Source organism: Cheilinus undulatus, linkage group 8, assembly GCF_018320785.1.
Source record: "Cheilinus undulatus linkage group 8, ASM1832078v1, whole genome shotgun sequence".
Classification (NCBI taxonomy): Eukaryota; Metazoa; Chordata; class Actinopteri; order Labriformes; family Labridae; genus Cheilinus; species Cheilinus undulatus.
Window position 1 is genome coordinate 18,806,260 of NC_054872.1, and position 16,808 is coordinate 18,823,067.

General features: G+C 39.7%; 1 protein-coding gene across 7 annotated transcripts in view; it reads right to left on the reverse strand.

Moving 5' to 3' along the window:
• cobl (cordon-bleu WH2 repeat protein) overlaps positions 1-16,808 on the reverse strand; it is a 99,095-nt gene that overhangs the window by 17,669 nt on the left and 64,618 nt on the right. For 6 of the 7 annotated variants that reach the window (XM_041793256.1, XM_041793259.1, XM_041793260.1 and 3 more), the window contains 2 exons: positions 11,272-11,878; positions 1,480-1,632 (listed from right to left, as the gene is read on the reverse strand). In XM_041793256.1, coding sequence (XP_041649190.1) covers positions 1,480-1,632; positions 11,272-11,878 — 760 coding nt within the window. The remainder of the gene's footprint in view (positions 1-1,479; positions 1,633-11,271; positions 11,879-16,808) is intronic. The other variant, XM_041793261.1, reaches the window with a different exon arrangement.

Sequence of the window (16,808 nt, forward strand, 5' to 3'; positions counted from 1 at the left end):
TGTATGTAGACTACAATGAGTTTTGCATGAGAAGAGGTCTACATTTGTTATTCTTCTTAAAACACCACCATCCAAAAGCAAAATGTCATTGATAGATCACCCTCTCTCAAAAAATTGCTAAAGGCAGCATGCATTCTAGGTCTCAGATTTCTAAGTCAGGCCACAACCTTAGGCACAGAGAGACAAACATATGCTGTCCAGCTATTGATCCAAAGATATCACATCTCTAAAATATTGGCTGATAGATATCAAATGGCCTTGCCTCATAGCCTCCCCTCATCGGGTCACTCATCAATCACACTGCAACTGATACATCCAGGGTTTAGCTCATCTGTCACTCGGTAGTCCTCTGACCACATTCTGTGCATCCATTTTTAACTTAGCTCTGATCTCATTCCTAATCAATAAAAAAATGTGGATTAAGCTGAAAAGCAAAACCACCAATAGTATATACATAAATTTGCAACAAAAAGAGAGAGAAAGAGAGAGGGAGAGAGAGAGAGCGAGAGAGAGAGAGAGAGAATAATAATTGCATCAAGGGTGAAATTGGAGAGCATGACTTGCTTTCACTTGCAGTATTTTGTGTCCTTAACAGAATTAAACCCAGACCATCACAAGGACCGTGGCACCAAGTGAAAGCAAAATGATTTGATCAGAATTATGATAGAAAAAAAAAAACCTTGGAAACAAACACAAGAGTGTAGAAGAAAGTAGAAAATGTTTTTAAAGAATGCCACAAGGCTTGTGAACATGAAGAGGAAGGTCCAGCAGATATCAGGAGGGTGGGACAAAGTAAAGGAGGGCTGATGTAAAGGATTTTGAGGTGCAGGAGTCAAGAAGACTTCAGGATTTTTTGGAGCGCAGACGCACAGGCCCACAGCAATACACTACAGAAAGCAGGGTGTGGGGTGGGGAGAAAAGAAAAGAAAGAAGAGATGAGATTTCAGATGGATATATCATGACTGCACATGGCAAAGATAGCAAAGAAAAGAGCACCAAGAGAAAAACCTCCAAGCAAAGAGGGAAATAGATGACAACATAAGCAAGAAGAGATTCAGAAACAAAAACTGTCTCACATACAATACATCACTCAACAATGTCTTCCATTGTATCTAATATACCAGCACGTACTGTTTAAAGAGCACTCAAGTTGATTGGTGTTGACCCCGGCCCTGGCCTTTTGGACTTAGAAGAAATAACATGGCTTACAGTCTGACATTTATAGATATGAAGCACCTTGACCTCACATGGAGGTGGTATCACCTAACAGCTCAGCTGCCCAGGTCCATGGAACGCATGTGAGGACAGAGTGCAGCATTTATACAAACACACATCCACATGAAAAGGTTTGCCTGTATGACAGTTACATAAAAACAATTCAGATTGGGGGAAAAAGTTAGAAAATCAGGAGAGCAGCTTCTAGGAGAGAAAAAGAGAGAAAGTGTGAAAAAGAGGAGAGGCAGTCCATCTGGAACCTACACTGGGGAGCTGCTTCCTCCACAGGACTCTCTGGGGAGGTGATTTCTGTGGGCTCATTGGGAGGGGGGGACGGGGAAGGGGGGAGGACAAGCTGGGGGGACTCCCGCGCTGGGTAACGGCGTGGTTTGGGTGGCGCAGGTCGATCAGAAGAACCTGTAAAAGAAACAGCATGCAGGCAGGGCGAGCACTGATGGTTATGTTTGGAAAAATGAAGACAAACTGCTTTCATGTGAACATTGTGTCAAATTGAGAGAGACACACAGAAAACCTGATGTAAACTCCCAGATCTTTGTTTTTTATTTATTCTCACAGCACCTGTTTGTGCTTCAGTTATTATTTAATCAGGGACTTCATCCTTGAATTTTCTATTGATGAAGTTTAAGTTTCAGTGGATAGGACCTCTTCCTTTGTTTGTTGAGAAAAAAAGTGTTATCAGTGTCTAAATGTTGTTGTATGTTAAGCTTCTCTAGAGTTTAAAGTACATTCATATCTGTGTATTTACTACTGCTGCAGTGGAATTTTATGATCAAGTCATGTACAGCCTTGGCATTCAAATTTTAGCAAATGATGGGCTGAAGTTTCAAGTACAAGGAAAAGTAAAAACCTGAACTACTTATCTTATTTGGCCCTTACAGACCCACAGATTTAAGCCTGGAAAGATGGTTCGTACATTAGCTGACAGAGAAAAAATGAAAGCTATGTACACTAAGAGAGAAAAGGGTTTAAAATCTCTCATAAACTCAAGGAATTTGGTCAGAATAATGGGGATCTACTTTAATACTTATTGCTCAGACACTTCCAGAATAAAAAAATAATTTTCAGCAGAACAATCACAGGCATTCTGGGGCAAAGTTATTTAGCTTCTTGAACAGATTTTAGAAAAGGATTCACAGATTGTATATCTGGGCACTGATTTCCAGTGACATGATCCAAAAGACCGACATGTAACTTAAATCTGTAACTTTCAATCTATTCTGTCATTAACCATTCACTTCCTATTGCACAGTAACTGTGTGTGTGATGCTATTATTATATGTGACTAGATTTAGTCATTTGTTTATATATATATATATTTGTCTGTTTTAAAAAAGCTGCTGGCAGGGGAAATAATGTTTTTTTTTTCCAGTTTCAGTAAATAAGTCAGAAATTCTTTGGTGAAGTTATTTCATAACCCAATAATGCATTTTGAGTTCTATAGTTAAGGCAGATATATGAGCTACAGCTGATGGTTTGTTGATGTGAAACTGGTTGAAGGTTTGCATACAGAGCTGCAGGTTACATCAGTCAGTGATCATAATATGCTGATCTTCATATGCGACATGCAAGGCCAAATCCAATTATGTTTAACACCCATACACAACTCCTTATCTTGTGAAAACAGAGGTCTAACTGACCAGACTAAAAAGTGAAAATTGACTGCCTCTATAAAGTTAGAACCATGAAAAGCAGATAGACTTGCCAGACTCCAACTCTGTCATGAAAAGTGTTCGAACCAATCAGTGTCATTTGAGGAGAATGAGGCGGTAGCAGCTGGCTGGTTTAGTTATATAGACAGCTGATAGCATTGGCTTTCTCTAGTGCCGTGATTAGCTCAGACTTAGCCATAGTAGAGCTGTAGTTTTATCAGAAATGGACCACGTTTCTGAAAAGAAAAAAGTGTTAAAACAACTCTGAAGGCTTTGTCATGAGGGAAAAGTTGTTTTCACTCTTCTGCCGACCGAGTGGAGTGATTAGCTCAGATGTAGCCAAAGGTGCATATTTAGGGCGCACTCACACTAGGCCATCCGTACCGTGCCATATTCTAACCGTGCTGAAGCCCAATTGACCCCCTCCCCTGGCTCCCCTTTGGCCCACACACACACTGCTCAACACGTCCAGGCCTGGGCACGCATACGTAACGCTCCAGCGTCATCACATGAAGCATCCACCGCTGATGAATTTGTACATGTTGATGACTCAGTGTGTATAAGTATTGATTTTTAGGCTATAAAATAGCAAAAGATTTATACAATATCTGATCTGACACCCGAGTTATCTCAGCTGAACCGGGATCAGTAGCTACGTTAACTATACAGAGCCCAGTGAGGAGAGAGAGAGAGAGAAAGTGGTTCATAGTGGAGAGTTATTGCTCACATCATATAATCTGGAGCTTGATCAGAGTTCCAGGCACTTCTGCTGAATAAAACCCTGACTTTTTAACTTGTATGAGCCCCTACAGTCATTCCTCTGCGTGTCCGTATACTATCTGAACCCCCCTTGCATTCCTTTATGCTTCATGAACTGTACTATTTCTATGCGTAATTCTGGATGCCTGCTGCACCAAACAAGCTCTCATGTCACAGGACAGCCTGTGTCCAGAGCAGGATTAAAATGTTCAGTTAAAAGTTTTTTTATCCAGCGCGCCAGTAGTCGAGTGGTTAAGACATATACGCCATATACGCAGGTGACCCGGGTTCAAATCCGGCCCGTGGCACTATTTCCTGCATGTCTCTCCCCGCTCTCTCCCCTGTTTCCGACTCTGTCCACTGTCCTATCAAATAAAGGCAAAAAGGCCAAAAATAAGAGAGAGCATTTTAACCCTCTGATAAGAGGTGAAAACACCTAAGGATTAATAAACAATAATCCGTTCAAACGTCAGCGATCAAGATCCCACTTTCGCTTCTTGGTGACATGATATAGAATTAGAGGTAAGTTAAGTCAGTGGATGATAGTTTGGCAGTATAATTTTATTATAAGAGAAGTTAAATCAGCCTTGAGATCAACCCTGGCACACTCTTGTCCGCGTATCTGGCACTCCCCTTTATGTACAGAGGATGAAAGGTGTGTGTTATCCTGTGTGCTGCTGTTTGTGACTCAATCAAGGAAAGAAGCTTTATTTCACCAACTAAAAAACCTCATTAAAGCCTGACTTTGCCATAAACTGGGTAGAAATGTGGACTGGACTGGGATCCTGCTGTCTCTAGCATGTGGCTGTGTGTGCTCTCTGCGCTCTCAAGCGGCTTCCTCTTGTTGTTACTTCACGCTACGTCACATTCCTGCGCTTGTGCTCCTTCATTTGCATCCGTGCCTTGCCTACGTCCACCTCGTCCTTCTGTGCTGAGGCCGCAAAGTGTGCCGTGCCAAAGCACAAAACGATTGCACTCACACTGGCCAAACGTTCCGGACTTTAGGCTGAAAAGGGCCCAGGTACGGTACAGATGGTCTAGTGTGTGTGCGCCCCCAGGCGCATTATTAAAACAAGAGCAGAGAGCCACACTGAAGGCTTTTCATGACAGAGAAGATGGTTTTTTGCTGTTCTCAAAGCCTGCTTTTGTATGGGTTTGGGATCATTACGATCGCCCTGTATCCAATGGCTGCCGCTGTGGATGCTCAAATGTACAGTGCCGTGAGAAAGTATTTGCCTCCTTTCTGATTCCTGACTTTTTTGCATATTTATCACACTTAAAAGTTTTAGATCATCAAACCAATTTTTTTATTTCACAAAGACAACCAAGTATACAAAATGCAGTGGCTGAATGATTAGTTACTTTTTTAAAGGGGGAAAAAAGTAATTGCCCTCCTGAACCTAATAACTTCTTGTGCCACCCATGGTAGCAATAACTGAAATGAAACATTTGCAATAACAGGTGAGGAGTCTTTCACATCGCTGTGGAGGATTTTTGGCCCACTCTTGTTCACAGAATTGTTTTAACTCAGCCATATCGGAAGGTTTTCGATTATGAACTGCCTGTTTAAGGTCACATCACACCATCTCAATTGGATTTAAGTCCAGACTTTGACTTGACCACTCCAAAACCTTCATTTTTTTTTCTTTTGAGCCATTCAGAGGTGGACTTGCTGGTGTAGTTCGGGTCATTGTCCTGCTGCATAACCCAAGAGCGCTTGAGCTTGAGGACATGAAACTGATGGCCGGGCGTTTGCCTTCAGGATTTTGTGGTAGACAGCAGAATTCATTGTTCCATCAATCACAGCAAGTGGTTTGACCACCATGTTTGACTGTTGGCATTATTATCTTAATGTTTTAATTGTTTTAATCAAATGCTGTGTTATTTTTACTCCAGATGTAACGGGCCACACACCTTCCAAAAAGTTCAACTTTTGTCTCGTCTGTCCACAGAATATTTCTCCAAAAGTCTTGGGGTTTTGGCCTTGGAACTCTCCCATGGATGCCATTTTTGCCCAATGTCTTCCTTAGGGTTGAGTCATGAACTCTGACCTTAACTGAGGCCAGTGAGGCCTGCAGTTTGGTGGATGTCGTTTTGGGTTCTGTTGTGACCTCCTGGATGAGTCGTCGTTGCACTCTTGGTGTCATTTTGGTTGGCCAACCGCTCCTGGGAAGGTTCACCACTGTTCCCAGTTTTCTCCATTTGCAGATAATGGCTCTGACCGTAGTTCGCTAGAGTCCCAAAGCCTTGGAAATGGCTTTGTAACCTTTCCAGACTAATAGATTTCAATTACTTTGTTTCTTATTTGTTCTTGAAATTAATTGGATCGTGGCATGATGTGTTTCTTTTTGAGATCTTGTAGCCTACTTCACTTTGTCTGACAGCTTCTATTTAAGAGATTTCTTGATTCAACAAATCTGGTGGTAATCAAGCCTGAGTGTGGCAAGTGAAACTGAACTCAGCTTTCCAAAAACTGTGGTAAATCACAGTTAATTCATGATTTAACAAGGGGGGGCAATTACTTTTTCACACAGGGCCAGATAGGTTTGGATTTTTCCCCCCTTAAAAAAATAAATAATCATCCAGACACTGAATTTTGTATTTACTTGAGTTGTCTTTGTGAAACACAAAATTGGTTTGATGATCCAAAGCATTTAAGTGTGATAAAAATGCAAAAATCTCAGGATTCAGAAAGGGGGCAAATAGTTTTTAATGGCACTGTAGCTGGATGAAAGTGTTAGTTTATTTGGAACTGGACCACATTTCTCTTGTAAAACAAGAGCAAAGAGCCACACTTAAAAAGTTGTCTTGGCAGAGAGGTTGTTTTTGCATATCTCCCAACCGGCCTTGGCATGAATTTTATTCAAGCTACACCGTTTACAAACTACAGCAGCAGCAGCCAGTCAGCTAAGGAGAAGTGCATGCGTACAACCTCATTTTGTATGGCTGCTCTGATTGGCCTGTCATGAATGTGACGGACAAAATGTTCCTCCAATCACCTTCAAAGATATTTTATAAAAGTACTAAATACTAAATACTTTCTATGGGAGGTTTTCCAGATGGGAGTGAAATATATTAATGCAATGGATGTGAAAGTCATTTGGTTTGTCAGGTTAAGAGTATTTGAATAAAGATGTCTAATATATGAAGACCTTTAGATGTGAAACATGGCAGATGGTTGATGTTAAAATAAGTGTGAAATGATAAAAAATGAAAAAATCAGTTTGGATAAAATGCTGTTGTAAAGGCATATGCTTTAAAACTACCATACAACATCACTGTTGAAATACAGCCACCTTTATGTCCTTATATGACTAGCTATGCATCAGTGTGCAGGGTCTTAGTTAGCAGGTGCTGTCAACGTGCTGCTTTTTCTGTGTACTCTGTTGTCAACAACAGGGAGGAAGTGAAACAGCATGCAGGGCTTAGATGATAAACAACAGCATCATAACCTTGACAGCTGTGGAGCACAGAGACACAAATACACACATACAAGTGGTAAATGGAAGAATCTTCCAGTTCTAGCCTTTGAGCCCTGAAATGATCTATGAATAAATTTTAGGGTAATAATCTTAATATTGAATGCAGTGGCTCTGTTTCTTATAAAGGCTGGCATAAATTATCTCAGATGAGCTGTTTTAACACATGCACTTAAATATCAGTTAGGCTGCACCTTGCACCTCATAGCAGGAGACTATTCCTAGTTGGGGTTGGGTGGGAGGTGGAATGACATAAAAAATTACACAGAACACAGAAATGCTAGACAAAGCAACAGATCCAGACACCACGATGACACATATCAAGGCTAACGGTTCTTCAACATATGACCTTCTCAACAAAAGGGCAGAAAAGATCATGCTAGTGAACACAAGAACAGTGGCTCCCCAGGTTGGGAACCACTGCACAGAGCATGCATGGAGACTGTACTTGCAGTCGATAACAGGATATAACTCATCATTTGCTCACATTGAATCTTCCTGAACACTATATCCCGCTGAGCTCAAACATCTGGTCACATGCCCTTCCTAAGAGGCTGGCAGGAAAATTCCAGATAATATCTAGGTGAGCAATTTGGTCGTCTGTATTCACGTAAGCAGCTCGCCCTGAAAATTTGGAGAAACTCTCAAGACTGTGTTTGTGCGAATGCAATAAAAGAAACAAAACTCATATGCCCAAGAAGTTCTGCTATTCAATGTCATGCTTAATCTTGACACACGTTTCTATCTTTCTATCACTTTGCCAGTATCCGCCAATAAAGGATGTGGAATTGAAGGAACACCATTTATTAAATTTTATAGATGATCTCCATTTAAAGTCTTAAACATGAGACATATACATGTTCCTTTGATGAAATTTTGCATTGAATTTCCTTATTTAGTCCCTCCTGCCTAACACATGGCCCTTATAGACTAATACACCCATGCCTGCACAATCAGAGCACAGGTCTTTTTAACTATGGTATAAATCCAAGATGAAAAAAAAAAAACTACTCCAAGTTAAGCTGTTTTTATAGAATTTGACATCATCATCACAAAACTTTCCAAGATGAAATGGCAAGGTTTACACTTTTATATACACATCAATTTTGCCCAAATGAAAGGCTAAATTCAACCAAGATAAATTAAAGACTAAATTAAACCTATAGAAATGACAGGCTGACTTAAACCTAATAAATGCAATGTGTGTACATTTCTGTCCCTGCCTGTACATGCATGAAGGCACCACCCTATACTGTGTGTTTTGGTTGTAGCTGCCGAGCCTTAACATGTATACCAGCTGTTTATTGACTGCCATGACACAAACTGCTCACTTATGTAAAAGGCTGATGACATAAGGCTTCACTGAAGACTATCTTGTATTATAGTCATATGCGAAGTTGATGGTGTAGGGAGGACAAAATAGTTTGTTGAAGAGAATAAAGCTGTTGGATGAGATGTTTTACAATAAATCTACATTTTAAACAATGTCAAGACAGGAAAGGAAGATAGAAAACAGGAAAAAAATCAAAGCAAAAGAGAAGAGGGAAGATGAAGCACTGTCAGCAGTGTCGGGACAGAGAGAAGGAAGTAGCAGGGCCTATACATTTATTAATGATCCCACTGCCATCTGTTATATCCTGACTAAGGCACTATCCTCCTCATACTTCATCCTTTCGCTTCCTTTTATCTGCCTGTCCATCATTCTCCTTTCCTTAAATCCCCATAGTCCTCTTGTTTCCACCTTGCCTCCTCATCATACGGCTGCCAAAACCTTCCCATGCTCCTTCCTCTGAACTCCATTCTGCTACCGTCACCTTTCTCATCCTTTGTTTCAGAGGTCTGCGGCTCTCTAATCTCTGCCCCCGTCAGACACGACGGCCCTACGCTGCAATCTCACGCTGCTACAGGGAAAGATCGAGGTTATATAAAGATCAATACAAGGCCAGCTAAAGTTCAAGTAGAAACTGTTTAAATCTATGATGGATCTGTCTGTCTTTGCATCTGCCAGCTTTGAAGGTTGGTGCAAGCGGTTTCATGCATATGAAAGAGAGAAAGAGGGAAAGAAAGATAAGACAAAAGTAGGGGAGTGATAAGCGTAGGCGAAAGACAAGGACTGCATTGTCTCATGACTTATGGTGAAAACTAGCTCCACTAGTTCTTGTACTTCAGGCATGACGTACCCACACACACTTACACACACACACTTTCACCAGGTTAAGTACGTCATTGTTGACAGTTTAAGTTTCAGATGTTAAAGCAGTGTGACAGCTCATCTCTCAGGGGCAGACATCCAGTCACTCTAAAAGGAAAAAGCTCTACATGCAACTTCTGAAATACAGAGAAAATGTGTTCCATCATTTGAAGAGTTCGGGGATCAACAGCAGAGTTCACTTTCTTTGAGAAGTATAACTATAAATATAAACATTATATAATTATGTTTTATTAATTATTTTATTTCTTATTTCATTCCTGTATTTATTATAAAATATTATATTATATTATAATCATTATATTATTATGGCCCCCCATAAAACCTGAACCTTTGCATTAAGTCAAAACTAGATACATAAACTAACTTTCAAACATACAGTGCTTAAATTTATTGGACCACCAACCATAAAAACAAGAAAACATAAATATTTTAGAAATCTTTCAAAAACTTGTTTAAAACTAAAAACTAAAACTTAAAACATTTTACCATTTTGAACAGGAATGAGGAATTTCAACTGAACTTTTTTCTACCCAAATTTGAGCCGGCTCACTGGGCTTTTCTGAGAAGCCAGAAATGAATCAAGCATAACATTCAACCACTGAAACTCATTTTTCTGTTCAGGAATGCAAGTAAATAACTATAATTTGACATATTGATCAAGAAATAATAATGTGCTTTACTATTTTTTCAGTTTTTTTGTAAAATAGTAAATGTGAAAATTCATGGATAGCAATAATTATTATATTTTAGCATTAAAAATATCATTTGGGTTAAAGAGCTTCTACATATTGGTGTATTAACCATTGCAGAAACATAAAAAATGATTTTGGTCATTACCAGTGCTGTTGATTTAGGGCAGCTGTGGCATAAACCTTACTTTGTGTGGTGACCTAATAAATTTGTTAAGCACTGTATTTGTTTAATACTTCTAAAGGAGGACTCCTGCATATTAAAACTAGTTGAACTTATTGGATTAACAGCTCAGAAGCTGGTGTGCCCAAAATATTCACTTAATCACAGCTGGCTACTTTTTCCAATTGCTGACCAACTATAGTTTGACAAACCAGTTGAGACCAACTTCTCCCATATTTTTTAGAAGCTCTCACCTTTTCTAAAACCATTACATTTGTCAGAAAGATGCCTTTTGAGGGAAAATTAACTTTTGGCAAATAGTGGCAAAGAAGAGGCAAAAATTGGTTTAAAAAGGTGTCAAAAACTGATAGAAGAAGTTGTGACAAGGGATAACAAAAGTGGAACTCATAATACCAGAGAACACTGAAACCCAATAATTCCTTGACACACTTTTCAGCTCCAACATGAGACAAGTTTATGAGACATGAGACAATATTAATCAAGAAATAATAATGTGCTTTACTATTTTGTCAGTTTTTTTGTAAATCAGTAAATGTGAAAATTCATGGATAACCATAATAATTATATTTCAGCATTAAAAATATCATTTGGGTTAAAGAGCTTCCACATATTGGTGTATTAACCATCGCAGAAACATAAAAAATGATTTTGGTAATTACCAGTGCTGTTCATTTAGGGCAGCTGTGGCATACACCTTATTTTGGTTAGGGCTAGCATTGTCTAATAAATTTTTTAAGCACTGTATATATTTTTTGTATCTCATTTGATACATTAGGCGTTTTTGGTAACTGATAATGAGGGTATTTTTATCATGTATCATATTGTATTCGGAAGTGTTTTTTATTAATTTATTGATCATGTTGATTAGAGAGAGGTATCATAAAAGTATGTATCAAATATGATACAACTGGCTTTGAGGGATTAAAGAGTATAAAGATTTCTTTATCTGAAATTCTATGTTTTTAATTTGGTGCTGTTTTTCACCAAAATCTATACCAGTTTGTTCTACTGAATTTGTGTAAGGCGCTGTTTTCTGGGTGGTTTCTATTTCAAAGATATTTACCCATTGCGCTGTGTCTCTGATTTTCAACTTCATCCAGTTTCAGGTTCAGGGCAGACTCAGTCTCAGACCTGGAGCTGCTGGCTGATGTAGCCTCTTCATTTAATTTGCCAGTCACACTGCTGGTAGTTTCCGACTCTTCCATCTTACTGCTGGTGCTTTTTGCAGCAGGCTGGACCTGCACGGACCCGCTCACTGTGCTGCTAGTGAGGGTGCTGAGGGAGCCAGCCTGGTCCAGGTCAGCATCTGAGTCATCAAGGCTGTGGCTGAGTTCTGAACTTGAATCCTGGACTGCTTGACTATCTGTGGTGCTGCTGCTCGGGGTTGGGGAGCTGGCAATTGGGGTGTCAGTGAACACAGGCAGAGATGGTTCTGCTGTTTTCATGGGGGCTGTTTTTACTGTTTGTGTTACCACAGTAGCAGCAGAGGTGGCAGCTGACTGTTCCACCTTCATGTGTATGACTGGGGTTGGTGTTTCAGTAGCAGGGCTGTTGGGGGTGGGAGCTGCATAGGGTGAAGTGTCCTCAGGGCCTGGGGTGATGGAGGCTGGGGTGGGAGGAGGGGCTGGAGCTTTTCTTTTCCTCTGCTGGCTTTCTGAGCCGAGGCCCATCTGATAGAAAATAAGCAGAAAAAGAGGGAGACAGTAGAAAGTTAATTAATGTGAGCACATTGTGCATGTGCCTGCGTGCTTGTGTGTGTGGTCTTAGCATAAATCAGCCTGTCTTCAAGGACTGACGTTGAGTTTACTACTGAGTAATTAAATCAAGTGGAGTTCTGGCAGGCGTCTGAGTCCTCCAAACCATCCGAGTGCCAACATTCCTTTTAAATTGTCCTACAACATGACATATAACGTCTGGCAATGATACAGTGATGCAGTGATTTTGTGATAGCACATACCATTACTGTTTGTGTATTTTGCTCTGTTTTATTTTCTCATATTGTTGAAATACATTTTATTCAAAGTTTACACTATCCTGTTCATTTACTTGCAGATGAATCAGTGAAAACTTCAGTGTTGAAGTGACAGCCAAGTTGCAGCACTTATTAGTAAAATGATGTAATTTCTTCAGTATGTGTGCAAACACAAAACAAGAACCTGTCAAGTTTTAACTCTGCTACACCGTCAACTCACATCAGACACAAGTATTGGCAAGGAAAGACTGTAGTCACTTAGGTAAGAAGGTAATGATGGGGAAGAAGTAAAATGATATCATGTGTCATTCAGCGTTTGACAGAAATCTGTCAACGGCTGTTTCATAACATTAATACTTTAAAAAGCAGGAATGAATAAAAAAAGAAGGCAGATGGGATAAACTATGAATCATTTACAAACTAATTAGAGGGAAATTCTCAGTTTTATTCCACAGGGAGATGAGACCATTCACACCCTCCTGTGCAAGCTGATCTCACTCTGTGTTAGTCAGTTTTCTAAGAATCAATTTAAAAGTGCCATGGGCAGGTTTCAACAGTGCAGATGTCCTTATTTCTTAAAAATCCAAATTATGGCTGCAGTGCTCAACTTTTCCTCACTCTGAAACTCAACAGAGAACATGCCCGGAGCTGCGTGTAGTGTTGCATCATGCAGCAGGACAAGAGTGAGAGATCAGGCCACCTTGTCTTACTGCAGACAAACTGGGTTCACACATGTGAACTCAGTGAACTCAGTGCATGGCATGCTATGGAAATCCAAATGGCCCCCCCAACTGGTTGTCTTTCTTTTCACTGGTCTCCTGCTTCTCTCCCTCTCTGGCATCCATACATACATGAATACAAGCACACCAGTGGATGTGGGCCAAAGTTGAAGTTGAAATGGATGACTGACTTGCCCAAGAAAATAGATGTGTGCTTGTATGTGCATTCCCTGCAGAGTGAAACATAAGACTGTAGCCGAGCCCTGCTATGTAAGAAAAAGCACTGTGGCCATGACAAACACACTAATACACATATCTTGTGACTCTATAAACATGCACACACTCTCAAATAAACTCGCAACTCAACACACATGAGAAGAAACTGTGTATATCATATCACAGGCCCAGCCTGGTTGTATGGATTAGGGAGTTGTTAAGGGTTGCAGGGTTAAGTGTGTGCTGCTCTCATGGGCTTATTGGCGCCAAGACTGGGAACGCAGCATGTACTTAAGATGGTTAGAGACTGAAGCCAAGACTCTGTATTATACCACATTCAAGGTCACACTGTACATTAAGTTAAGCTGACTATGTAATATGATTATGTATACACTGTGTTTATGTGTGTTGTTCTCTGATTTTACATCTGCAGCTGTGTTTTTCACAAGAAAATCACTGAAGAAAAGATAACCTTTTTTTCCTAACAGCTTCACATGAATTAGCTTTGAGCCAGAGGCAAGTTTTGGCTGTTTTTACTCGTGTCTAAAGTCAACTGTGTGTCATGACATTAAAAGTCAAGTCACAACAAAGCAAAGGACAGGCAAAGCATCAAGTCCTGACACTGTAAGTACACTGAAGTCATGTTGCATCAAATCACAAGCAGAAACATAGTCAAGTGAAATAAAAGCAAAGTTGTGTAAGTAGGTGATGGGCTCAGCAAAGAGTAGTTCTTTCATAGATCTCACATTTCTGGCAAACAAACCTCAATCTGTTTGGAAATATACTCTTTAACTATCCTTATTTGGCAACATGCCACTGAAAAGCACCTCCTTACTAAACTAATCTAAAAGATCTCTGTTTAACACATTCTAGTTAGTTACTGTTTGACGCTCCTATTTGACAGTCACTTAGTTTGGACAATAAATGCACAGTATTTAAATTCTGGTGGCAATGTAACATTCAATCAAAACAATAACCAAAGATGACAAGAAGGCATGCACTGCTCAGCTCTGCCCTCCTCTGCTGCTACTTCTCATTTGAATTCAGGACTCTTTTTCAACAAAAACTACACCCCATGAGGTGTTTAAACAGCAAATCAATATTTTGTCTTCAATGATGAATTTCACATACCGAGGGAGCTTTTAAAAGCTTTTCATGCTTATTATGGTGAAATCACCCATAAAACCAAAATAATTTCATTTTTTATCAGACAGAGCTCAAAACAAGTAGTGAGCTGGGGGGTTCATATTAGAAAGTAATAAGAAAAAAAATCGATAATTGGCGGACATTAACTGATACAATATTGCCAAGCAAAATATCAGAATACTGTGCTGTATCAATTTTTCCCCCTCACACTACAAGTAAGGTGCACAAAACCTGCATGAGATACTGCAATATGTCCAGCTTTTGAAAGCTTCATTTACAACTGAAATCTAAAGTTGATTTTTAAAATGTTTGCAGTATGGCTCTATCTTAATTTGGGGAAATTGTTTACAAGATGTCATGATGCTAATGGAGTCAACACAAGGGTGTCAGTAAATGTTAACCATCACATCCCAGTGCCCACAAACTCTTTTGGTTAATCAGTCTTCTGTTACAGGTGCAAAACTTTGGAAAAGTTAACATGCTTTATGCTTTATATCTGATTCTAACCTCTAAAAGCTTCCCGTAGACAAGTGTTTCATGTTAGAACTAACAGCAGTGCATCTGGGGCCTGTGCAGAATTTATTGTCACAGCATCAGTGCTACTGTAAGTCCATGTTAAATAAACGTTAAATAAATGTAAAAAAAAAAAAAAACAGCAGTTTTCACTGCATTATATAACAGTCTTATGTAATATCCAGTGTTTCCACAACAATAAACAAGCTGTTTCTGTCACAGTGGCTCTGTCATGTCAGCATCCATGACAGAAACAAGTTCTGTTCCATTTTAAATTCTAAAGAAGGCCCTTTCAGTGTAATTAATATACATAGTACACCTATAAAGCATTTATATTGCTTTATCTCAAACACTACATAACAATGTAGCAGCACACTGAATTTCTGCGGGTGGGTGTTATGGTCGGTGAGAGGTAAAACAGAGGGGGTGGCTGTGGGACGCCAGGAGCTAACTGTCAAGCTGGGGTTTTGTGGGCCAAAGCTGATGAAACACTGTTAGTGGAGGTGCTCTCTTGATAACTGTGCTGATGTCTCTCACTGTCTACATAGTTTTATGTTGGATTGCAGGATCAACACACACTGAATGCTTTTCCTTTTTTTGGGCAAAAGAATCTTGTGTTTATTTTGATGTACTATGTCATGGAGTTATTTTATGTTTTCCACATCATTGAAAATGTGGGCTCGCCTTCAGTGACTCTTGAGCTTTAAAGGTTGATTAAATAATAACTGAATAATAATCATAAAGTAGATATTTCAAGGTAAAGGACACAAGGATTAAAAGGCAAGCACTGAGCTGAGCCAAATTCAAGGATTGTTTAAATAATGATAATTCGAGATGCATAATTTTATTGGCATGATAACTGTATCAACAGATATTAGCTTAAAAAGGTAAATATCAGGATTGGCAGATGTGAGCTTTTCTGCTGATATATCAGCCATACATATGGGCAGTATCATTTATTGGCCTTAAATACTTGCAAAATGTGCAACTGTACAACCGGACATAGGATGTTGCCTAGGCCACCACATACTCAATGGAGCTCCATGATCTCTTCATATTTTGAATGAAGCCCCAGACTGTCTCTACTATGCTGCTCCTCTCTCAGCTCCATTTGGCTCACTCTGTTCGCACAGGAGACACTTTGTGTTCCTAACAATAAAAAGAAAAGGATGTGTATTTCAACTATCAAAATGAGCTTGAAAATAATTGGCATATTAGATTGAGAAAACATCTCATGCATCCTTAATGATAATAATATTGATTATGTAAAGAGGAAAACAAAAGAATACCTTTCTGTTTATCTAAGTATTCACTTCAAGACAGAGCAACAGTATGTCATCAGAAGTCTGTTGATTAGGAAAGGATTCAAGGCTGTCATTAGCCACCGTCTGATAAACCAACTTCCCTGATTGTATCACAAAAAAATCAAAAAAACTAAAGCAGACCACAGAACTTGATTGCAGCCATTGTTGTCTTCCCATAAACAGGACTTTCAATCTATTTAAATTAATACATCAGACATCAGGACAGAGCGCTACACCAATCACCATGTCTGCATCCTGAACAAGCAGTAATTATCTCCCCAAAACATGTTTCTTTGTTTTAACACAGCTTGATTTTTCTAGTTTGGGTTTGCAAAGGCACACAGTTAGAGGGCTCTTTAAAGCTCAAGCGTGGATGAGGGTACATTTTAAAGGGAGTGCTCCTTCATACAAAGCACACAGAAGGCCATGCCAGGACAGTCTGGTGTGTTCATTAAATTTTCCATTTCATGCTTGAGAGGCAAAGGGCCCCATGTTGGAGCATGTTGATCAGATAGGGCCACCCATGTAGGCTTCAACCTGTTGCGTGACCATTCATCAGTTGTTTCGAAGGACTCTTGATGGGTGAGGGGCTTCGAGACAGAGCAGCATTACAGCGCTAATGTGGAATGTGAAATGGAGTGTGTGTGTGTGTGTGTGTGGGGGGGGGTATGTGTGTGCGCATGTCAACATGCATGAGTACATTCATGTATGCATGTTTGCACACAGATGT